The 23,339-nt window shown below is 34.3% G+C and overlaps 6 protein-coding genes and 1 non-coding gene across 8 annotated transcripts; 2 read left to right on the top strand and 5 right to left on the bottom strand.

Annotated features, from left to right (window-relative positions):
* Positions 1-2,406: 2,406 nt before the first annotated feature.
* On the bottom strand, positions 2,407-4,084 carry LOC103839436 (ubiquitin-conjugating enzyme E2 2). Of its 2 annotated transcripts, XM_009115942.3 has the most exons (7): positions 3,916-4,084; positions 3,680-3,817; positions 3,571-3,596; positions 3,403-3,492; positions 3,227-3,315; positions 2,914-3,050; positions 2,407-2,605 (listed from the first exon to the last, which is right to left on the bottom strand). In XM_009115942.3, exons 2-6 carry the CDS (start codon positions 3,802-3,804, stop codon positions 2,922-2,924), a joined length of 459 nt encoding a protein of 152 aa, XP_009114190.1. In that variant the 5' UTR covers positions 3,805-3,817; positions 3,916-4,084; the 3' UTR covers positions 2,407-2,605; positions 2,914-2,921. The 2 variants fall into 2 exon arrangements, with proteins under 2 accessions (XP_009114190.1, XP_009114189.1); XM_009115941.3 differs by having other exon boundaries at positions 3,680-4,051.
* Positions 4,085-4,118: 34 nt separating this feature from the next.
* On the top strand, positions 4,119-6,531 carry LOC103839438 (pentatricopeptide repeat-containing protein At2g02750). The gene has a single exon (XM_009115943.3). The coding sequence runs from the start codon at positions 4,330-4,332 to the stop codon at positions 6,184-6,186; it is 1,857 nt and encodes a 618-aa protein (XP_009114191.1). The 5' UTR covers positions 4,119-4,329; the 3' UTR covers positions 6,187-6,531.
* Positions 6,532-6,804: 273 nt separating this feature from the next.
* LOC103839440 lies at positions 6,805-8,979 on the top strand. Its single transcript, XM_009115946.2, has 12 exons — positions 6,805-7,043; positions 7,121-7,182; positions 7,258-7,326; positions 7,406-7,484; positions 7,559-7,629; positions 7,708-7,809; positions 7,882-7,971; positions 8,054-8,128; positions 8,240-8,272; positions 8,371-8,451; positions 8,564-8,635; positions 8,751-8,979. Exons 1-12 carry the CDS (start codon positions 6,989-6,991, stop codon positions 8,790-8,792), a joined length of 831 nt encoding a protein of 276 aa, XP_009114194.1. The 5' UTR covers positions 6,805-6,988; the 3' UTR covers positions 8,793-8,979.
* On the bottom strand, positions 8,916-11,069 carry LOC103839439 (probable pectate lyase 6). Its single transcript, XM_009115944.3, has 4 exons — positions 10,599-11,069; positions 9,832-10,519; positions 9,411-9,653; positions 8,916-9,338 (listed from the first exon to the last, which is right to left on the bottom strand). Exons 1-4 carry the CDS (start codon positions 10,805-10,807, stop codon positions 9,099-9,101), a joined length of 1,380 nt encoding a protein of 459 aa, XP_009114192.2. The 5' UTR covers positions 10,808-11,069; the 3' UTR covers positions 8,916-9,098.
* A 2,161-nt stretch (positions 11,070-13,230) lies between these two features.
* On the bottom strand, positions 13,231-13,303 carry TRNAA-AGC. The gene has a single exon. It is a non-coding gene; the product is annotated as a tRNA-Ala (tRNA).
* A 143-nt stretch (positions 13,304-13,446) lies between these two features.
* On the bottom strand, positions 13,447-15,756 carry LOC103839441. The gene is made up of 2 exons (XM_009115947.3): positions 14,181-15,756; positions 13,447-13,974 (listed from the first exon to the last, which is right to left on the bottom strand). Exons 1-2 carry the CDS (start codon positions 14,726-14,728, stop codon positions 13,557-13,559), a joined length of 966 nt encoding a protein of 321 aa, XP_009114195.1. The 5' UTR covers positions 14,729-15,756; the 3' UTR covers positions 13,447-13,556.
* Positions 15,757-17,606: 1,850 nt separating this feature from the next.
* On the bottom strand, positions 17,607-20,187 carry LOC103839442 (PHD finger protein ALFIN-LIKE 6). Its single transcript, XM_009115948.3, has 5 exons — positions 19,928-20,187; positions 19,669-19,701; positions 18,947-19,175; positions 18,196-18,325; positions 17,607-18,111 (listed from the first exon to the last, which is right to left on the bottom strand). The coding sequence occupies exons 1-5, from the start codon at positions 20,022-20,024 to the stop codon at positions 17,866-17,868; spliced, it is 735 nt and encodes a 244-aa protein (XP_009114196.1). The 5' UTR covers positions 20,025-20,187; the 3' UTR covers positions 17,607-17,865.
* Between the last annotated feature and the right edge of the window lie 3,152 nt (positions 20,188-23,339).

Below are 23,339 nucleotides of genomic sequence, written 5' to 3'. Positions count from 1 at the left end.
TTTAAATTTTGGTTACAAAAATAGACCATAAAAAAAATCAAAATATTTCATTTAATAGGTAAGCGGACTATAATAATACTCTACATATATAAAAAAATAATTTTTTTTATAGTTTTAGATTATATGTTTTCAAATTCAAATTTTTTATAATTTGTTTTGATTTTTTTTTTGTAATTCGAAAATACTTTTTGAAACTATTTTTAAAATTTTTATTTTCAAATTTTTAATATTTATTTTTTATTTTATAAAATTTTAAACTTCAATTCTAAATCTCCACCCCCTAACTCTAATCCCTAAGTTTTGGATTAGTTAACTGTATGAGTATAAATATATATTTACCTTTTTATGAAATATTTTGTTCATTTTGATCCTTAGAATCTATATTTTGACAAAAAAAAATTTAGTGCTATCCTAAGATATTTATCTTTATTTAACTTATAATGTTTAAAATAAATAAAATAATTTATAAAATTAATGTATTTTTGAACGCCAAAATTGATTTTTTTACAATTAATATTAAACTTAAATTATGTATAAATCGAATCAAATTTTTAAATGAGTATAACAAAAAAATTGTTAACATAACACCTTTTTTTTGTAAAACCAAAGGAAGTAGTATCTATTTGGTCAGTATATAAATGCATGTTTTAGCTTTTTCTGGTCAATTATATAAATGCCTGTTGTAGATAGTATTCAAGGGTACTTTGGCAGTGACGATTGTTCCAAGGCCGTTGCATGTGCTTCATCGTCTAAAATCCATAAATACTTTACAGGAAAAACAAAAATCATAACACTTTCTTGAAGAAACAATATTAACAATTCTTTACTAAAAAGATGAAAAAACCAATATATTCATGAAAAAAAAAACCACTTAGCGTAGTAGACTAATAATGGTTTAAACTTAGGGCATTAATTAGTGTTATGCACTTATGCTCTTAGATCAAACTCGGCAAAATCGCATGCTAATTTTAAATCAAAGGAAGATTAGAATTACCTCAAAATTCAAACTCATCTTACGAGGAAGTAAATGAACAGTTAATCAGCACATAAGAATACAGCTCGACAATTGTTAAAATCTCGACACTTTCGAAGAAACGGATACAAACGTAATGGCATCGCTTTCAGGAGAAAACGACATTCATTTCTTAATCTCGTTCTCACCGACAAGTGAACCAACCAACCATCTCTAATCTGATCAATTATAGACATCAGAGCTTTTAATCAAATATAACCAATTATTTTTCTCCACGTGTTGCATTAAAAAAAAAGGATCCCATGCAAAAAGAAAGAACATGATGAATTAAATTAGTTTATGAATATTACCGAAATTGTTAAGTGCCGCATGATCTGGTTTAGCTGTGAATTGTATTAGCCTTCGAAGTTTTGCCGAGTCTTCTGATCACTTCAATAGTTACATATACACCGGTGAATCAAAAGCAACTAAACTAGTTATTAACAAGTTGAAGATCTTTGACTATACATATACGGAGAATAAGAAACGTGAAATTGAAGTTATTATATGGGCAATTGTCAATAATAGCACCTTTTGAAGTTTATGTCTCAAAAATAGCACTAGAAGGAGAAAGTCACAAAAATGACATTCATTAAAGGGTAAAATATCTCTAATACCCTTGGTTTAAAATAAAATAAACAAACAAAATAAATAAAAATAAAAAAAATAAAAATAAAAAAATAAAAAAATAAAAAAAAAGAAATTTTTTTTTATAGTTTCAGATTATGTGTTTTCAGATTCGAAATTTTTATAATTTTTTTTCTGAAATTTTTTTTTTTGAAATTTTTTTTTTGAATTTTTTTTTATTTTTTTTTCAAATTTTCTTTTTATAATTTAAAAATACTTTTTGAAACTGTTTTAAAAATTTTTATTTTTTATTTTAGTATTTATTTTTTATAAAATTTTAAACCCTAATTCCAAAACCCCACCTCTTAACTCTAAACCCTAAAGTTTGGATTAATTAACCCAAGGGGTATAAGTGTATATTTACCTCTTTAATGAAACCTATTTTTGTGACTTTGAGCCTTGAGTGCTACTTTGGGAACAAAAACTTGGTTTGGTGCTATCTTAGTCTTTTTCTCTTATTATATTTAGAATAAAAAGGGCATAATCATATTCTTCAATGCATTAGAAGTTTTAAAAATAAAAACCATACCTAGTCATGTTCCTCTATGGTGCTGTCGAGCTGAGGTTGTGCAATGCGCAGAGTAGTGAACAAACAACCAAACAAAAATAATGGTAAAAGTAGAAGAAATGAAATATCACATTTTTCAGCTTTCATGTCTGTTCAAAAGTAGTAGCACCAGGCTCTTTCTCGCAGCTAGCGTATTAGAGGATCATATGCTCTTACGAGTCGCTGATGAGGACGAGAGTGGAATTTGCTATCAACCGTCTTTGTGAAGATCAGAATATGAATATGAATGTGGTGAAGATAATACATGGAAGCATTAAAAGAAACATATCACGGAGTTTGAAAAACACAGAGACAGGAAAGGAGAAAAAAGAGAGAGAGAGAGAGAAGTGTTGGTGGAATGAAACACGAGAGAGGAATTAAGTTCAATGTCGAAGAAGACAAACGCTCTACAACAAATACTATAGGCCTGTTCGTTTCTCTGACGCAGCGTCAGCGGCGGCGACCAATAATTAACAAACAGGTGAGAAAATTTTTAACGGTGTGTTGTTGTATAGTTGCCGCCGGCGACTTCCATTGCTCCTCTTTTCTGTAATTCTATTGCCGCTGCAAATAACAGCGTCTCCCACCTCATACGAGAAGTGACGCAGCGTCTAATGATTGCCTTTTCTAACTCTCTAATTTAATTGGTTGCTGAGCTGTCATTAAAATTTCTTTACATTTTTGATCGTTCGTGGTTGACGCAGCGCGTTCTCGAAACGAACAGCACTTATGTTACTAGTCTGCAGTCCAGCTTTGTTCCACAACCTCGCGGACTCTTCTGTTGTACTCACGTTTGCTTTCGCTGAACATTCGTGCAGCTTCCGAGTTCGCAGGAGAATTCGGATTAGGATCACAGAGCAATGACTGCGATTTAAAAAAAAAAAAGAGAAAAAGAGAGATTGTTCAGCCAAGGTGATCATATCAACAACACCAACACTTTAAATTTTAAAAATGGAAGCAGAAAAACAGCAATCATCAATGGTTTTATTGAGAAACAGGATATGAGAAGCATTTCTACATATATATATATATATATATACCTGGATGGAGGTAAGTATAGCAGCAACATCATATATTGGACTCCACTGGTTTTGTAGAATGTCCAAGCATATACTCCCATCAGCATAAACTACATACAACAATGACCAAGTGTAAGCTTCGTGGGTATCACATGCCCTAAGAATAAGAAAGGTTAGTGTTGTTATTTTCAACTTACTATTTGGATGGAACATCCTTGAAACAAACCGAACCGTTGGTGGTTTGTTTGGATAATCTTCTGGAAACTGCAATGAGAGTTTGAAAGTCCCTGATAAGATCATTCAAAAGAGATATAAGAATAGATACGAATCTCAAGATAAGTGATTACAATTAACAAAACTTTTACCTCCATCCCATGGGGTATCATCAGGCCTGCAAATCCACAAAAACAAGGCGTAAATAAGAAAAGAGTGGAAGACTTAGAAAATGTTTTCTGTAATCAAAATTTGATTTACCCGAAAATAACAGCATTCCAGAGCATGATGTTGTTGTCTTGTGGAGCACCGCTGATTCCTGCTGGAGGGTCTTGCTGCAACCTCTTGAAATCCCTCATCAATCTCTTCCTCGCTGGTGTCGACATCCTTCTCTCACTTCTATCACACAACTCAAAAACCAACTCCAATTCAAGATTTTCAATCAGCTTCAACAGCTTCGCTTAGAAGCAAATCAAAACCACACACTTCTCTTTAACCTATGAAGCGCTTAAGACAGGATCAAATCAATTCACCATAAAGATCGAAACTTTTGATAAGCCCATATGAAAACTAAGCAGAAGCACCGGATCTAACAAATAAACATCGTGGTGATCGATCAGCAAACAATCTTTGTACAATCAAACTCAGATATTTGCTCAGCCGTTGTTTAACCGATAATAAACCGTTAAAATCAAACTGGTTTAAACCAGACCTGAACCAACAATATCCTGTTGCTTTGGTTTGATTCTTTAACAGAGAGGAGCATCGTAATAACCGATTTAAACCAGCACGAGGTTGCTTAACCGATGATAAACCGTTAAATCGCACTGTCACAATAAAATTGTTGCTTTCATCTCTTGTCGACGACAATGAAGAGAGAGCCGTTGATGCGCTCTCCTTTGCCTCTCTAGATGATAAACCTCACAAGGCACCGAGTCATAAACCTCATAACCGCTGGGGTTCCGCTAGAGGCGGTGTTGTACACGCGCCGCCACTGTTCTTCTCACTCACCCGACAAGTTCACATTCCCGCCTCTTCTCAAATCATGCGCGAAGCTCGGCGACGCCACCCAAGGCCGAACCCTGCACGCCCAGATCATAAAGACCGGCTTTTTCGTCGATTATTTCACCGCGACGGCTCTGGTGAGCATGTACATGAAGGTGAAGCAGACGAAGGACGCACTCAACCTGCTCGACGAAATGCCTGAGAGGAGCGTCGCGAGTTTTAACGCGGCGGTTTCCGGGCTTTTGGAGAACGGGTTTGCTAGAGAAGCGTTTAGGATGTTTGGGGAAGCTAGGTTTAGTGGGTCTGGTACCAACTCTGTTACAGTGGCTAGCGTTTTGAGTAGCTGCGGGGATGTAGAAGGAGGGATGCAAATGCATTGTTTGGCGATGAAGTCAGGTTTTGAGACGGAAGTCTACGTTGGAACATCTCTTGTTTCTATGTATTCGAGGTGTGGGGAGTGGGTTTTCGCTGCGAGGGTGTTCGAAAAGGTTCCGCTTAAGAGTGTTGTGACGTACAATGCGTTCATCTCCGGATTGATGGAGAATGGAGTTCCACGTTTGGTTCCTAGCGTCTTCAATCTCATGAGGAAGTTTTCAGATGAAGAACCAAACGCTGTTACTTTCATTAATGCGATATCCGCTTGCGCTAGTCTTGTGCATCTCCAGTACGCTAGGCAAATTCACGGTCTTGTCATGAAAAAACCGTTTCGGTTTGATACAATGGTCGGTACGTCTCTCATTGATATGTATTCGAAATGCCGGTGTTGGGAATCAGCGTACGGCGTTTTTGCAGAGATGAAAGGTACCAGGAACTTGATAGCTTGGAACTCTGTTATCTCTGGGATGATGATTAACGGACAGCATGAGGTGGCAGTTGAGCTGTTCGAACAGCTTGATTCAGAGGGGCTTAAGCCAGATTCCGCCACGTGGAATTCGCTGATCAGTGGCTTTTCGCAGTTGGGGAAAGTAGTGGAAGCTTTCAAGTTCTTTGAGAGAATGATATCCGTAGTTGTGGCTCCTAGTTTGAAATGTCTCACTAGCCTTCTATCGGCTTGCTCAGATACTTGGGTTTTAAAGAACGGCAAAGAGATCCATGGACATGTCATTAAAGCTGCAGCCGAGAGGGATGTCTTTGTTTCAACGTCTCTTATGGATATGTACATGAAATGTGGGTTGTCGTTATGGGCACGCAGAATCTTTGACCGGTTTGAACCGAAACCCAAGGATCCGGTGTTCTGGAACGTTATGATATCCGGCTATGGAAAACATGGAGAGTGTGAATCTGCAATTGAAATCTTTGATCTGCTACGAGAGGAGAAAGTAGAACCGAGTTTAGCAACCTTTACAGCTGTTCTATCTGCGTGTAGTCACTGTGGCGACGTCGAAAAAGGAATTCAAATTTTTAGTTTGATGCAGGAAGATTATGGGTTCAAACCTAGTACAGACCACATTGGTTGTATGGTTGATCTCTTGTGTCGCTTTGGGAGACTGAGAGAGGCCAAGGAGGTGATAGATCAAATTTCGGAACCATCATCTTCGGTTTACTCATCTCTGCTCGGTGCCTGTAGGCAGCACCTGGATCCAGTGCTTGGGGAGGAAGCAGCGATGAAGCTAGCTAAGTTAGAGCCAGAGAATCCGGCTCCGTTTGTGATCTTGTCAAGCATATATGCTGCATTAGAAAGATGGGAAGACGTGGAGAGTATCAGACGTGTGATAGATGAGAAGCAACTAGTAAAACTTCCGGGTGTTAGTTTGTCTGGTTAAGTATATGGACTTGGTGATGCAAAGAGGTTTACTGCAGAGCCCAGACAGGGTTCCCTTCGGGGAGTATTGGCATGGTCATCATGATTTGGAGGCTATTAAGCAGATGATACAGAGACCAGTATATGCCTTGGTACAATGAAACAGTTACTTGCACTGAAGAGTTGAAGACCCCTTTGTGATGAATATTTATTTGTAAATCAAAGATGAGACAAAAGTAGATTGATTCTTGTATTACCAAGATAGTGTTTGTTTGCTCTTGGGTGGGAGCAAATTGTATAACAACAAATGAGTTTTTTTCTACACAACAACACATTCTATTTGGTGTAAACACTATTTCATTCTCTACTGCTACTTTAATGTTTCCTTTGGTTGGCAAGAATGTGGAGACTGACGGTCGGAACCAAGTTTGCAAGGTTGTCTGTAATTCTCAATAATCTACTCCATTCGTAGTCTCCATTGTTAAGAATGGTTGGAGTCTTGGAGCTTTCAAATTTCACATATAGAGAGAACTTTTGCATTAATTCGCATTTCAATATAATATTTACAAAATTGGCCCAAGAACTTTACAATATGACTTAATTCACCTAAATTCAGGGTTCAGATTGATTTAATATGGCTTCTGTGTATCATCAACGGACAAGATTAGTTTAGTGCAGGGCCTATTACAACTACGGGAGAAAAGTTTAAGAACGACGCCGTTTTATGCAAAACGACCGATATTGAGCAAGGTTTGACAGTTTCTTACGCCGGCGAACGAAAATTTCAGAACTTGACGAAGAAGAAGAAGACAACTTTATTGACGATGGCTCTGCAATCCGGTATCAGTTTATCGAGGATTCTGATTCTAGCTGGAGCAGGTAACTAGGGTTTCTCGATCATCATCACTCTGGAGTTTCTGGAGAAGATTTGCTTATTTGTGTTTTCGGATGTGAAGGTTATACAGGAACGATCCTGGTGAAGAATGGGAAGATGTCAGATCTTTTGGGGGAGCTGCAGGTTAGTTAAAGCTTTCTTCTTAGTTTGAATTGATAAGGGAATTGTAAAGAAGAAGGTTCCTATTTGTTTTAAAAGGCTTTGGTGAAGAGATTTGAGAGATCAGGAGAGCATTCAGATGACGATTCTGATCCCATGGCTACTCAGGTAACTAACTTTCTGTGTGTATCTTGAGGTGGAGAGTGTTGTCTGGGTAGTAAGTAACTATGTGTGAGAGGTTGTGTAGATGCAACGGTTAGCTATGGAGATCCGGCAAATGTCCTCCTCCCGGCAGATAACTGTTGTCAATGGAGGAGCTCAAGGAGGTTTGTTTTTTTCTCTTTTTAAAGGAATGTGTTTTTGTTGTAATCTCTGACATTCTCTTGCTTATGTTTTCCAGCTGACTTCACCCCACTTATAGTTCCCGCAGCGACATTAGGAGCTATAGGCTATGGCTACATGTGGTACAAGGTATCTCTTATTAGAGTTCCCAAAGTTTTCTTACAATGATTTCTCTGAAGCTGATGATGTTTGTTTCCTGTGGTTTAGGGTATTTCATTCTCTGACATCATGTGCGTAACAAAGAAGAACATGGAAGATGCTGTCTCCAACTTGACCAAGCATTTGACCACCGTTTCAGAAGCTATTTCTGTAGGCTGCCTCTTGTATATATATATGATCTTCTTAAGGGATTCTAATTGTATGATTATTGTTGTTGGTCAGAATGCTAAGAAGCACTTGTCTGAGCGGCTTAAGAAGACAGACGATAAGCTGGAATCACAAAAGGATCTCTTAAAGGGACTCCAGGACGATGTACGAATGTGATATGAACTAGTTTCAAAAGCTTTTCTATTTTTTACGGTGGTATTAATTAGTTTCAGACCTATTGGAACAGGTGGGTTTGACTCTAGAGGACCTTGCTAAGATTGGAGATGATTTTTATGCAATGCATAACATGTTTGGTGGTATGGTGCGTGACCCACCAATGGGACTCTCTCTCTTTCTTTCTTACTTATAACTTAACGTTAAACCTATTAGTGGTTCTTATTGCATACTGATTCTATCTAATTCCTATTTCTAGGGTGGAACATTAGATAGTATTGAGTACAAACAGGTATCTTCATTTTCATTCTTGTTATGTTCTGAATATTAACTCAAATGACATTTGTATGGTTTACTTATTTGTCTTCTCTTTTTTTCCACACTGGGCAGAATATTGCGAATATGGGTTTAATGCATCTGTGCGACTCTATGGGCGGAGAAAATCACAATATGCCTGATATTATGATGCAGGTTAGTATGAAATGAACAATGCACATAATCTGCTGGTATTACATTACCTCTTAACTGTTTTCATTTTGTCCCTGGACTTTTTATGATAAATTGCTACATGTGGTCTTTGCAGGAGAAGCTTCGACTTTCTGGGAAGTCAAACACATGTATAGTACTTACAAACGAAGAAACTTCAAGCTCTGAGGTATTGTCTGATCAATACATTTTATCAATATGCAGTCACCGTCTCTGACATATTTAGATGCAGTAGTTAGATTAATTTTTAACCTCCATCTGATCTGTGTTTTGACATGTTTCAGGGTTTGAAAGAAAGCGATAAGATAGAGCTTATTGAAGGCTGATTCAGATGGCACCATATTAAGGATATGATGTGTAGTATAGAATACTGAGAAATAGAAGTGATTATTTATGTATTTTTTGTTGTTTAAAATTTAATGCCCTTTTAGGGCGAATAAAGAAAGATATGAAAAACAAAAAGAATGTGCTTTTTTCATTGATTGTTTTTTATACAAAGCCAAAAAAAAAGAAAGAATGAAGCCTAACCCATTTATCCGTACTGCATTATTCACAACAAATAACAATTCTTGTTCAGTCCTTTCTTGTGTGTTACTACCATAACAGCACTCGGACGACAAATGGATTTTGTATCAGCAGGACTTGCCTGGTCTGCAACCAAGCGTACCAGCATCTTTGGTTAGTCTTCTTACCCCTGTTCCCGGCTGTGGCTGGATTGCAAAATGTCTAGGAATTGGATTTTCCGGGGCAGGGCTCCATGCGTTTGCCCTTCCTGATTTTACAAAGTAAGCTCCGTTCAAAAAGTAATCTCTCTCTGATTGCCAGTTCCATGATTTCCACTCTGAATACTTTGCGTACTCTCTCTTTGTAACCTGCAATAAAATCTCTCAGTTGTGTCTCAAGTGTTGTTGGGTAGTAGAGAGTGTAGTGGTGGTCTCTTTTACCTGCTTGGAATTTTCTTTAGGAGGAGCAATGAAACGGTTGCCTTGACTTATAATGGTAGGATTCATGTTTCCACCAATTGCATACATTTCCCAATGAGTATAGTCATTGTTGACCACATGGACCAAACCAAATCTGGCCCTTGGCATTCTTTGAACCAATCTCTTGCCAAAATGGTTAAAAGCTACCGTTATCTGCATTTTCTTGTCAATCACATCCTCTTCTCTGGCCCCAAACAGCATCACCTGCGAAACCGACAAAACACTGGTAAGTCAGGGAGTACATGACTGGATCTGACCAAGCCCAATGAAATATTGGCCTTGACCTCCAAATTATTATAAAAAAAAAATTATAACGGTTTTTAAGAAATGTTTATAACTCCTCATTGTTTTAATTCTATTGGTATGGCTTGGCCTTCTTTACCTCGTTATGGTCGGTGAGATGGCAATTGGAGATAGTAATCGCGGTCGATCCCATGATGACATCTATCATTCCATCAGTACAATTCGTCATGGAGACATGATCGATCCAAACATTGGTCGATCCAAAAATATTGATCCCATCACCATCACTTGTTGTTCGATGCCCAAAATGATGTTCAGAGTCTCTAATCATCCCACCGTTTCCAGGTACAATCGTCTTGATGTGAATGTTGTGTATGATCACATTCTTCACGAACTGTAACGTTAAACCTGCACCTCCGGTTATATGTATATTCGCTCCTCGACCATCGATGGTCTTGTCGCTGTTTATGATCAGTTCTTGTTGCAGTTTTATGATCATGCTTCTACCAAATATGATCCAAAGCGGTCTGTCGCGTGTCACTGCGTATCTTAAGGTTCCTGGCTTGGGGTTCATCAGGTCGTCGTCGGATGCGTCGGTGACTACGTACATCGGTCCCTTCTTGCCTCCGGTTGTCTTCCGACCGAACCCTAGGACGCAGTCCGCTAACTTTTTCCGGTTTTTATGCCAGTTCCTGTGTCCTCGCCAACATTTATCGATAGCGTTGAGGGAATGGTACCTTCCTCCACGTCTCTTTGTTTTTCGACCGCCTCCAACTTGTCCGAGCTCTCTCCTTGTTCCGTTGTCTGCACCAGTTGTCTCCATTGCTCTGAGCAGGGACAGGAAAACAAAAACAAAAAACGTTCGGTTACTTGTACAATAAGTTAGGTTTATTTTTGAGAACGTACAATGCGGCATGGTAGTTCAAATGGTCCGTGACATTAAAAGGATTCGGGTCATAAGATTCTATAGTTTGTCTTAACGCGGCGGCTTGACGTTGGGTCCAGTATTCATCGAAGACTGCGACGTGAGCTTGAATCGATGGAGCCACCACGGCTAGACACAAGGAGAGGAAGGCAAAAACGTGGCTCCCAAGGTTCAAATAAGCAACCGCCATTTTATTCTATTTTAATTTATTTTATTCGGGTGAAGAACCCTTGAAACTTCTTGGGTCGTCCAAAAAGTTTTCTGGTCGGCCCAGGGTTTAGAAATAAATGATTAGATTCATTGTTTGCTTATATAACAAGGAGCCTGAAAGAGAGAGGGAAGGTGAAAGACATTAATGGAGGATCATCGATTAACAGAGTAATGATTTGGTAACCATTGGTTTTAAAAGCTCTATGTTTGTTATTGCATATTAAACCAATTATAGGATGGCTTTGTTTTATTGTTCTTTCTTCGTTTTATCCTTCTTTTGTGGAATATATTCAGTTATTTTTGTCATCAAACCTAACACTATTACTATTTAAGTGTGTTATTTATAATTTATGGGGTTTATTACGAAATGAGTTTAGTAATCTGATAAAACTGTAATACTTTTGTTTATAGGTTTTATAAAATGTAAATATATGTAAATATTGTTAATTTATATATGTAAATATAGAATTTATATTTAGAAAGTTATGATTTTATGATTTTTGATATTTTTATAATTATATTAAATGTAAATATTATTAATTTATTATTTGACTGTTACCGCATTTGGTAGTTAACCAGTCATAAGTCACCCGCAAACGCACCAATTTTTAACCGCAATACCAGTCGTACAAATCTCTTAAAACTGCTAGAAACCGCAACCGTCCGCATCCACAAACTCCCGCAACCGCAATCGCAACCGCTGCACTTAAACCAGTCAGGCCCTTAATGTATAAAAATAAAACCGAAGATGGAAACAAACCATAAAAGTGGGTGCTATTAGAGTTGCGGTCAGGAGTTCACTCATGGTAACATGTTGATAGTTGATACACGCCACAAAGAAAAAAAAAATGGACCTTAGAAAGAAGTAGAAAGAGTATGAAGTGTATTGGACATACATCTTTGTACATGAACAGAAGTCTTTGTTATGATCATTGAAACTTGGGTCGGTTATAAACGCAAGCTTTTTAGCATTATGTCTCTGTTACTTACAGCTTCTTAAGATCAAACTGTGGCATACGTAACGATAATGTTTAGTTTATGTAGCTAGAGAAAATGCGTATAATTAGCTTTGATCATTTGTCATTTATACACCAAATCTTTGACAGAAAAAAAAACAATACACCAAATCTTCAATACTTTTTCATCACTTGAACAAGCCATACTAGAGTAGTATTAGTGTTTGAGGATTATGGAAATGTTCGTTTCTCCATCTATCATCTCCATCCAGCTGCTCCATCTATGTGATCCATCCAAATGATCCATCATATTTTAGATTTTCTATCAAGATAAATTTTATGTTTGTTTCTTTATTTCTATTTCAATCCAGATGAGTTTAATAAACAAATTACAAATATACTTTTGATTTGATTTAATCATATGTTTGATATTAATTTTAACTATATTAATTTTTATTATTTAGTATAAAATATATTTACACTGAAATTATTTTAAAATTAGTATTTCACATTTATAAATTTTTATTTCATATAAATTTATTTATTTTATTTAAATTTTATTAAAATTTAACTGCTACTGTAACTTTTCATAAAACTCAAAATAGAAACTTAAATTTGAATAAACTTCCAAACAACTCAAAGTAGAAACTCAAAGTGCAAACTCAAATTTTATGAAACTAAAATTTAAAAGATGGAATCAATGGTAAGATTTTGGCGAGAAACCGTATTTTTACGATTTTGGCGAGAAAACACGCTTTTACTGTTTTGGCAAGAAACCGCGTTTTTACGGTTTTGGCGAGAAATCACGTTTTTACGGTTTTGGCGGAAAAACGCATTTTTGCGGTTTTGCGGAAAATTGTGTTTTGTGGTTTTGCCGGAAAAATGTGTTTTGTAGTTTTGATGGGAAAATGTTTCTTTGTGGTTTTGTCGTTTTTCATGAGTGATAAAATGATATTAGGTTTAAGTTTGTAATCTGTTAATTATATGGAGATATAATTAGACATTATACCATTTTGACAAGCTCCTCTCCATTTAGATGATCCAATTTGGATCAGCCAGCTGATTTTTAAAATTAAGCTTAAAGTTTTAAAACTCATTTAGATGAGTCATCTAAATAACTTGTACTTTCAATGCCTAAACAAACAAAAACTCTCATCTTCATTCAGATGACTCATCTGGATGGAGAAACGAACAGCTCCTATGTGAACCAAGCATAGCGAAACAACTTTTTTTACATCATAACAACATCTTTTTTTTTTGAAACACAAACAACATCTATTCACATATGAAAAAAAACTGAATACATTAGGAAGACCCCTTGACTTGCAAACGTGGGACATTGGCTTCTCCTTTGGTTCTAAAAACAGGAACAATGGTAGTTGATGGCCTAGCATTGGGTTATTGTGTAAAAATCGCATGATAGAAAAAAATAATAAAAGTCACAAAATGGAGATGCGGGGTATCGATCCCCGTACCTCTCGCATGCTAAGCGAGCGCTCTACCATCTGAGCTACATCCCCATTATTGATGTATAAAGGTAACAGAAATATATTAACTATCTAAATTTTTATCAACTTCAAAGTCATAGTATGGGTGTCAATATTAATCATTTACTTGTTCATACTGTGACAAATAATTGCATTATTTGTATATATCATCACTATATCAGTAAGGGATAAAGCTACCAAAAATCACTTGAACATTACTAACAGTGAGAAGAAACAAGTAACAATATGTGAAGAACTCTGTTCTTGCTCATCATCAAAAACCAATTCAAGGCAAAGTTGGTCTTATAGACTTCCTAATCTTCCTCATAACACTCCACATAAACGTAGACACAAAGAAGAGAGCAACACCAGCCACAATAGCTTCTCTCAAACCAAGATTCACCAGCAAGTTCACAAGCAGCCCCGCTAACACAACCCCGCAGAAATTAGAGGAAACAGCAGACCAGAAGGGCATGTCTAGGATCGATGCTATGATAGCTCCTGTCCAAGCACCAGTTCCAGGGAACGGAACGGCTACAAAGAGCATTAGTCCTAACCACTGGAACTCTTCCACAGGTCCAGCCTTCTCTTTAGCTCTTTTGAACAAGATTTCAAGTAACTTAGAAGCTGTTCTGCTCTTACCCGCCAAGAAAGAGGCTAACTTTTTGAGGTAGAGTATGATAAATGGAACCGGAACCATATTGCTACAAAAAGAAAACAATGTCACATCTTTTTCCTCATATAATCAAATCATATGGATATAAGATTGAACGTAAACATATAATAATATCTCCAAATCTCATTTAACTTAAACAACAGAAAAGTTGCCAATGTCACACTTTTATATTATCGTTAGGACCAATGTCTGAAACCAAATCAACAACAATAACAAGATGTATCCAAGACTAACCCAAGAACAGAGAAGAAAGTGAGAACCGTTGGTTTAAGCTGCATCCAATAACCAACTGGTATAGCACCACGGAGCTCGATAACCGGAAGCGTGGCTAAAGCAAAGACCGCAGCTTCGTCAGGCCAACCAAACCGGCGGAGAGCGGCGGCGATTCTGAGACCAAAGGTGGATGATTTGATGGAGTCAGCGGCGGCTTTGGCATCGCCGGACCTAGCGAACCAGAGCAAAGAGAAAGCGGTCCAGAACACAACGCATATCGCGAGTTTTAACGGGTTTGCGCCGATAGACGGAGGAAGCTGGATGATTTCGTTTTCTTCTTCTTCTTCTCGGAGAAATCCATCTGGAGAAGAGCAACGGGTGGTGAATTCACGGCGTGATGGGTAGTAAAGACTGTAGCTTTGACTCTGTAGGATACTGTTCTGATTCAATCCTCCTGGAGAGATGGGAGATGAGAAAGGCCTAGTGGGTATTGCAGTCAGGAGATGTGTTTTTGTGGATGAGGGAGATAGAGTGAAAGCAGAGATTGAGAGTAATGTAGAAATCGTCATTTCTTATTTCAGCTTTTCTTCATCTTTAGAGTAAAAGCTCACTCTGGAAACTGAGTTTAAATCGGGGTAGGGGGTGTTATTGAACAAAAGTATTTATCTGGGGTGAATGTATAAATCTTCGTAAGTATAAGGTTTATTTGAAGGGGTGTTATGTCAGTTTTACTGTGTTTGTGTATACAAGAATGTTCTAATTGATGGTCATACTAAAATCTGAACGCTTAAAATTAAAGGAAAATGGAAGAAAACATATAATTTATTATAATATAAATTTATGATAGAAAAGCATAATATTAATACAAAACATGTGTTTATGTTTTCATGTATTTTGTATAATAATTTTTAAGAATTTGCTGGTGGGCATCCAGGGAAGCCCGGAGGACAAATTTTTGGAATTGGGATTGGGAACTGCTCCACTGATATCTTTTCATCCTGGTTTGGTTTTGGAGGAGGAAATGGCTCGGTTGGGAAGGTGGGTGGTCTATGGATTGGATTAGAGTCGGTTTGAATAGGCTCGGTCCTACCTTGGGCTAGACCAGATGCAAGAAGCAGTGTAACTACCATTGTTAGCGCAAAGAGCTTCATCATCTTAATCATCTTTGTATGTGATGGAATTGAAAATGTTTAGCCTAGTTTGCTTATTTATATTATTGTGAACTTCTGACCTAAATAAGGAAGCATATAAAAGGTGGCATATGACATGTATAAAAAAAAGTTATATTAGTTGAATATTATCTGTATTAATTTAGTAAAGCAAGCCAAGTGGCATGTTCCAAAAAAAAAAGCCAAGTGGCATATTGACCCAAAAAGTAATAAATAACACTAAATATAAGGATGATTGGTAGGTTATCTGATTGATTTGCACTGTTTTTATCTTTTCACTACTAATTTAATTATCAACTAGATTTTGATCCGCGCTTAAGAAGCGCAGATATTTTTTGGTGACCATAAATTCAAATATTAAATGAATTTATATTTATTATTAGATATCTAAAATATTTAAAAGCTGTTCTATTATTATTATTTCAGTCCGTTACAATGTTTTCATTGAGTTTTCATATCCGAATCAGACTTGTGGTCGAACCGTAAGATCTAGTAACTCATATATAGTGGGATAAAATATAATAAAATCAATATAGTAAAACTGTAAAAGTATCTGAAAATCAAAAAGACCGTTATTAACCCACTGAGAAAAATATAATTTGTTTTTTGTTTTATAAATTTTTGATATATTAATATACATTTGACTTGTATAAGAAATTTCTTTTAACAAATATTGTTAAGTTTATTTATAAATATATTAATTATCAATCTACCAAAATAGTGAAGCAAGTATTATTTTTTTTCCTTTTTTTAATTTTCTATCAAACTATTATCAATTTTTGTTTTTTAAATCATTCTGTGACAGATATTTTATTATTAGAAGTCCATACAATTTAAATAATGTTACATTTATATGTATTTATGTATAAAATGGTCTTCATAATTTGGGATTTTGTAAAAAATGTGTCTAAAGTTAATTTGGTTAATTTTTTTCCTGTAACAAAAGTTAATTGGATTTATAATTTTCTTTTCTGAATGGGTTGTATCAGTTAAATTATCTTTTTTAAGTTAAACGCCCAAAGTCTAATTAATAATATTTATTTTGCTGATAACAAAGCGAGATTAAATAGGGATAACATATAATATATAAGAAAGACTAAAAAATAAAAAAAGGAAAGATCCAAACAATTTTTTAAGTAAATTTATTTAAATTGTTTCTCTTTTAATAGTATTGATCATGATTTAGTAAAACAAATTATAAATCTACAATCCAAATTTTTTAAAACAAATACATTGGATTTAGTAATCAATTTTTCTACATATTTTATCCATTGTTTTAAAAACTTTTGAAACAAATCTACAGGAATAAAATCTACAAATACAACCACAAAATCTACAATTTAGATTTTTAAGCTAAAAACCTAAAACTATAAACTTCTATCAATCGAGCCCAATGTGTAATGACTTTAGGAAAGTAAAGCCAATTGATTTTATATTTGACCTAAAACGTAATATTTTTTTTCTAAAACATACCTCTTTCAAAACATAAATATTAAAAAGTTGATTTTAATAAACAGTACTATAAAATTTAAATTTTATTAGTTATATTGATAACTTTTAACTTTTAAAAGCCTGACTAACAACAATTTCACAAATCCAAGTCAAAATTGAACATTATTTTAAAAAATTCATTTTTAGTTACATATTTTTACCAAATTAAAATAGTATTTCTTTCATTTCAAAGGATTCATGTTTAGAAAAAAAATTGTTTCAAAGATATTTGTTTTTACATTTTTAATATATTTTTTATTAAGTAATAATAGTAAAGTATACGCTTTAAAAAAAATTGTGTTTATTATATTTTGATTTGCTAAAAATTATGAAAAATGATTAATCAGCAAAAATATATTTATTATTATTATTTAGTATATTTTTTTAATGTGTGAAAATTCTAAAATATAACCGATACTCTCTCCGTTTCGAAAAGATATATATTTTAGACTTTTTATATATATTAGAAAACACATTAAAATTTGATTGTAAATGCATTGTTTTTTTGTAAATACCAATTTTTTATAATTTTTAGCCAATATAAATCCAATAAATACTATTATCTTTTTTAAAATTTACAATTTTTCATTAAATAATACATTGAAAAAATATATTTTTTTTGAAACAACCTTTTTTTTCAGAACATAAATTTTTTTGAAACGGATGGAGTATAATATTTACCATTCAAAGACAATCTGTGGGAATGTTTCTCAAACCTAGCATTATCATGCGAGTCCAAGATCCTGTTGGTTAATATTGAACTGAACGGTAAACAACCTTAAGCAGATTTAAGGAGTCTAGTAAACAGACTTAAGCAGGCCAAATCAGTAGTAGCATTGACATTAACAACAGCAACAAAGAATCCAAAGAAAAACAAAGAAAGACATCACTCAAATTGTAAATAGTCTCAATCCATAAACAAAGACTAAGCAATTTTAAACATAAAGCGTATTTTTAAAAACCTTCTTACATCTTCTAAAACCCTTGTTCAATAAACTGGAAACGTCTTTCTCCTTCTTTCACACCACCTTCCTAATTCTTTTACATCAAGGCCTGGCTCTCTTGTTACTGCAGCTTGGGCATTTGTAGTGCTTGATGTGTTCTGCCTTAGCAGGTGTTATCTTCACACATTTCCCATGGAACCACTTCTCGCAGGCGTCACAGCAAATCCAGAACTCATCTGTACCGTCACTGTCTCCACAGGCGCCACACACCGCACCTTGTTCATCGTCTTCATCCTCGTCCTCACTCTCATCTTCTTCTTTAGGCGGTGGAGATGACATCTTTGGTACCTTTTGTAAGAGATTCAGATTAGAGAGACTGTTTGAGAAGAATTACAAAGATGAGGAGTGAGAAAATAGATAAAGAGAACGTACCTTTAAACCGTTGGATTTGCTTTTGCTACTGGTGTTGTTGTTACCAGATAGATCCTTGGATTGCTTTGCATTGCCCGTCACAATCTCGAAAATAGTTGGGAGCTCATTGATCATCTGGAAGAGCTTCTTCCTGATCAATTCATTGGATAAAGCTTAGAGGCAATGGATTACTAGTAAAAGTTCTTTCATTCAAACAACCAAAAGATATAATATACGAAGACTTTGATTAACGACACAATGTCTAACCAATACCCTAAACAAGTCCAAAGTCACAGACTCAGTATGCCTCCATTTCCTTTTTAACCTGTTAGATCTAACCTAACGGATTCAATGATTGTTGCTGAGCTGTAAACACAGCTACAATGCCTAGTGTTAGTTACAATGATCCTGCACTAAACTAATACAAGAAATAACTAATCAGAATTAGAGGCACATATCACATCAACTGAACAGAATCATTATATATATCTTAACACAACTAGTCTAGTTTGGAGGGATTCATAACATTTGTGGCTTCACAGCTGTCTCATGAAGTAAAATATATGAACTGAAAACCACTTTCAAGTTTCAACAGCAAAAGGTGTAACATAACAGAGCCATGAATAAGATCACAAGATGTAAAGAAATTCAATGAGACAATGTTAAAATAAAGCTCCAAGACAACACAAGAGGATGCTAGGATGATCATTATGAACTTTTACCCCCACACAAGAGAACCGAGAATATCATATTTGAGAAGAAGGAACATTACCTCTCATTCTTACCAAACCCAAAACGTGCACCAAAGTAAAAGGCAACAGAAAGCAGCCAGGAATCACTGTGAACAGCGACCAGAGACACCCAGTCCTTTTCTTGCATCCCGTCTCTAGCGAAATTGATGCCCAAAGCAGGTTCAGGAAGCTCAGGAGGAACTTCCTCGACGGGAAGATTAACCTCCCATGTCTCATTAGGAAGTCCATAGAGGCACAAGTTCTCTTTCTCTGCATAAAAAAACAAACCAACTTAATCTCAGCTGCAAACATGTACTCACTCACAATCAAATAAACCAACTCTTCAAAAAAAGTTTCAGATAGACAGAAAATTCAAGGAAGAAGATAATCTAAAGATAAAGCTTCAATAAAGGAGAAAACTATAAACAAAATAAACACACTCAGCCAGTCACTATGAAAAGAAAGAAAAAACTAAATTTTTACAAACAGTTTAAATAAGATAAAGCTCCTAAAAACATTGATTAATAACTGGGGAAACGAGAAACACATTATCACAATGAAATAATTAAAGGACATTGTAATTAACTGAAATTATATTACAAGAAATCTAGAAACCATGGATCAGTGAACAAACAGATTGGTACTATAAGGCGCACTTGAAACATGCAATCTCAGTGAACTTCAACATACCATTCCACTAGACACACTAAACTAGAACACCATAAACGAAACCTGGCGAAATAAATTTGAAGAAAAAACTCACCAGGATCGCACGTTTGGTAAAACTTCACCATATCTGCATTAACAACAACAACAACAAACACAAATCTCAGTAAACGACAAAAAAAAAATCCACAAAAAATTAAATTTTTATTGTTTTCCGCAAAGCCCAAATCTGCAAATCTGCGCAAGCTCATCCTTCTAATTCGCCGGTACAGGCTTGTCGGAGAAAACAAAACATGCCCGAATCGGACAAAGCAGAAGAGAACAGAGACATAGACTAAGGGAGGACAAAAACTGACCGGTAGTAAGAGCCTTGATAAGACCAGCTCGACGACCTCTGAAGTCAGTAAAGACCTCATCGACAGTTCGAGGTGTTGGATGAGTGATTACCTCCATCTTAATTAACCTCCCCGGATGATGAATTAGCCTCACAATCGCCGGAGGAAAGTGACTATTCCGGTTAAAATCAAAATCTGGGAAGGAAGGAAGGAACCCTAAGAAACACGATTTTAAAAAAGGAATCAGATCAAAGTGTTTTTCCTGACGTCATATTTATATATTTATATATAACAAAGACAAGACAACAAGTGTATTTATTATATGAATTCGGAGTCTTAGTTAATGATTGAGATTTGAGACTAAACTAAAGTTTTTGGTGGACCCATACATTACAAAGTCACATTTTTAATAATTTTTTATCATGAAAACTGTATTTACTTCTATTTTTTTTTTTTAACTAGGCAATAATCTATACTATTAAAAAGGAATCAGTTCAAAAAAATCTACTTATGAAAGGTTGTTGGACCTATTCACTAGACTTAATTATTTTTTTGGTCTCACCCTATATTTCTCTAACTATACACTAATCAATTACCCTATATTTCTCTAACTATAAAATAACCAATGTTATTATTTAATACTCAACTTACTATAATACACCAAAGATTTATACATCAATATTATTAATTAAGAATCATTGATATATTTTACTCCTATTTTTTCTTGGAGTAAATATATTTAATTCATATTAAATGTTTTATGACCCAAATTAACATAAAAACATGATGCAAATACGGTTAACAGAAATTTAAAAACATGATACCATTCGACGGTCAAAACATATTAACTTCCAATTACGATTAGAGAAATACTTCACAGTACAACAACAAGCTTAATTATATTTCAAAATTATAGCTTTTTCTTTGAAAACCTTCATAGGTTATTTTTGTGATGAAAATCTTTTACAATTGGGTTTATTAAGAGAAAGGGTTTTGTATAAATATTTTCTCAGGAAATTATAGCATTTTTAGAATGTTTTTATGTTTAAATAAAATATATTATTTATTTTTAACATTTATAGGTAACTCAACTAAACTCAACTTAATAATAATTTTATTTCTAAAACTCAAAAATTTAATCTTAATATATTCATTATAAAACTTATAAACTAGAATGTATAACATAAAAAATGTAGTTTATTCAATTTTATATCTTAGTAAAATTTAAATGAGAAATTTAATCAAATTTTGAAAAATATTATCATGTTATTTTAGATTTTTACCATGTCATCTGGTATAGATTCACGAGTTAATATGGGTTTTAGATTTTAAGGAATTTTAAATAATGGATTTTTATTAAATTGGAACTAGATTATATATGGTGACTGCGTTTACTGGTTTGACTGTGGATACCACTTATTGGTGTTTTGGTTTCTTTTAGTGGAAAATTAGACTGAATGTTGATGACTTATTAAGATATTTTTTTAATATTTGAAAAAATGTTTGAGTAATTTATTTTTATAGGGTAATTCATCTTATAAATAGTATATTTAAGATATTTGGTTATTTAGAAATTATATATAATTAATATTTGTAGGCATATAATTTGTATTTTAAAATTCAGGTATCTATTTATTTTGGTTCTAGAGATATATGATATGTTCGGTTATTTATAAATTTTGGTTCAAGTTTGGTTTCAATTTTTCAATTTGGTACAGGTTGATTATTCGGTTCCGAATAATATGGCCAAACTTATAAACTATCTTATATAAAAAAATTTATTAAAAATTATTAAATTCAAAAAATAAATCCGCGCTTTCTAAGCGCGGATCAAAATCTAGTATATATTAAAGTTACTAAATATTAAAAGTATTCTTTTGAAAAAAAGAAGTTTTAATTCTAAATATTTTTACAGCCCAACTTAAGATGGATTTTGAAGGGATAATATGTACGGGCCAATAAACGTTAATGGGCTTTACAGCAATCTGGATGTAACGAGATTTTAAGTTTTTGATGCAAATGGGTCACATGGATCAGAGGAATAAAGTTACACAAAAAGGGAGAAATTATGATTCCTTTCTATCTTGTTTCGATGATGCTCTACCTTTTTTGAGGAGTGACAAATTTGAGGATATTATTTAGGCGATCACTAAGCTTTAAGATATTATATTGATATCGTGCATATACATGGAGATCAGAGAATTGCACGAAATTGTCACTTCCAAAGTTATAGTTCTCTTGATCTATCAAGAAACACATTTATATGGGGATCTCTCTTGCTAAGAACCCCAATTATAGGGTCCTTTGAGTTATCATAAGTCATAATATTGGGCTTCTTGTGTATGTTTTAATATGAAATTATCAAAGATTGGTCATATATAAGTCAGCGGCCCGACACCTCGACCCAACGGCCCGACACCTCGACCCAACCACTCGAAGAAGCCCATCAGGACAGAGCACATTAGGTTAACGAGCATGTGTCTATAAAAGGAGGAGGAAAGACAACAAGGAAGGGGATCCGCAAATTACTACACTCACTTTCGGCTAAATCTAGGGTTTATATCTTACTTCTCGCCGACTTGTACAGTACGAACCAGCTTTCGCCGGACTAATCCATTTGTTCTCTTCTCCTTTTGTAACACTGTTTCGACTCATTGATCTAATAAAACATGTATTTGTCTTGACCCACCGATGAGAACTCGTCCTTTCTCTTTACTAGTTGATCTATCAAGAAACACATTTATATGGGGATCTCTCTTGCTAAGAACTCCAATTATAGGGTCTTTTGAGTTATTATAAGTCATACTATTCGGCTTCTTGTGTATTTTTTAATATGAAATTATCAAAGATTGGTCATATATAAGTCTAGAGATACCGTGAGTTATGTAAAACTTTTCGATGAAGAAACTACTACGGCTATGCGGGTGTTAATTTTCACTTTTTACACATAAATATTTGTTTTATATAGTTAGTGGATTATCTTTTTTTTAGCATTTACCATATATTTAAACGTTTGTATCATTTTCTGAAACCCTATAATTCGATAATTTTAAATAATTGAGTTAATAACATATATTTTCTGCTTGATACGGCGAAAGTGATCTCGCAATCTATACTATTATTTGTGAAGTAAATTTTTAGAATCGAGTTCTCACGTTAAAAGTTAGATTGCTCAATATCGTTTATACTCTTAATGAATAAAATGTATAACTAAATTAAAAAATAAAAACGAAATTTTAATTTATTTGATTAGGTAATTGATTAAAATTAATAACAGTAAAAATTATCTAAAATCTAAAAATATAATTTTAAAAAGAGATAATTTATGTATATATTGTATTGTTATCTGAAAAAACTTTTAGTAAAAATGTAAAAACATGAATTATATATAAAAAGTTAAAAACATGAATTATATAACTAAATATTAATCAAT

The sequence above is a fragment of the Brassica rapa genome, chromosome A09, assembly GCF_000309985.2.
Source record: "Brassica rapa cultivar Chiifu-401-42 chromosome A09, CAAS_Brap_v3.01, whole genome shotgun sequence".
NCBI classification, from domain to species: Eukaryota; Viridiplantae; Streptophyta; class Magnoliopsida; order Brassicales; family Brassicaceae; genus Brassica; species Brassica rapa.
Note: the sequence above shows the minus strand (reverse complement) of the source record. Positions and strands in the feature narration are given on the sequence as shown.

Coding starts and splice junctions, on each gene's coding strand:
- LOC103839440 (XM_009115946.2), top strand. CDS start 6,989: ATGGCTCTGCAATCCGGTATCAGTTTATCGAGGATTCTGATTCTAGCT. Junction 7,044..7,120: donor TCTGATTCTAGCTGGAGCAG/GTAACTAGGGTT, acceptor TCGGATGTGAAG/GTTATACAGGAACGATCCTG. Junction 8,636..8,750: donor AAGAAACTTCAAGCTCTGAG/GTATTGTCTGAT, acceptor GACATGTTTCAG/GGTTTGAAAGAAAGCGATAA.
- LOC103839439 (XM_009115944.3), bottom strand. CDS start 10,807: ATGGCGGTTGCTTATTTGAACCTTGGGAGCCACGTTTTTGCCTTCCTC. Junction 10,520..10,598: donor TTGAACTACCATGCCGCATT/GTACGTTCTCAA, acceptor GTCCCTGCTCAG/AGCAATGGAGACAACTGGTG. Junction 9,339..9,410: donor CTAAAGAAAATTCCAAGCAG/GTAAAAGAGACC, acceptor ATTTTATTGCAG/GTTACAAAGAGAGAGTACGC.
- LOC103839441 (XM_009115947.3), bottom strand. CDS start 14,728: ATGACGATTTCTACATTACTCTCAATCTCTGCTTTCACTCTATCTCCC. Junction 13,975..14,180: donor ACTTTCTTCTCTGTTCTTGG/GTTAGTCTTGGA, acceptor TTCTTTTTGTAG/CAATATGGTTCCGGTTCCAT.
- LOC103839442 (XM_009115948.3), bottom strand. CDS start 20,024: ATGGAGGTAATCACTCATCCAACACCTCGAACTGTCGATGAGGTCTTT. Junction 19,702..19,927: donor TATCAAGGCTCTTACTACCG/GTCAGTTTTTGT, acceptor TTGTTAATGCAG/ATATGGTGAAGTTTTACCAA. Junction 19,176..19,668: donor TTACCAAACGTGCGATCCTG/GTGAGTTTTTTC, acceptor TTTTTTATGCAG/AGAAAGAGAACTTGTGCCTC.
- LOC103839436 (XM_009115942.3), bottom strand. CDS start 3,804: ATGTCGACACCAGCGAGGAAGAGATTGATGAGGGATTTCAAGAGGTTG. Junction 3,597..3,679: donor TGGAATGCTGTTATTTTCGG/GTAAATCAAATT, acceptor GTGGATTTGCAG/GCCTGATGATACCCCATGGG. Junction 3,316..3,402: donor AAGGATGTTCCATCCAAATA/GTAAGTTGAAAA, acceptor TGTTGTATGTAG/TTTATGCTGATGGGAGTATA.
- LOC103839438 (XM_009115943.3), top strand. CDS start 4,330: ATGATAAACCTCACAAGGCACCGAGTCATAAACCTCATAACCGCTGGG.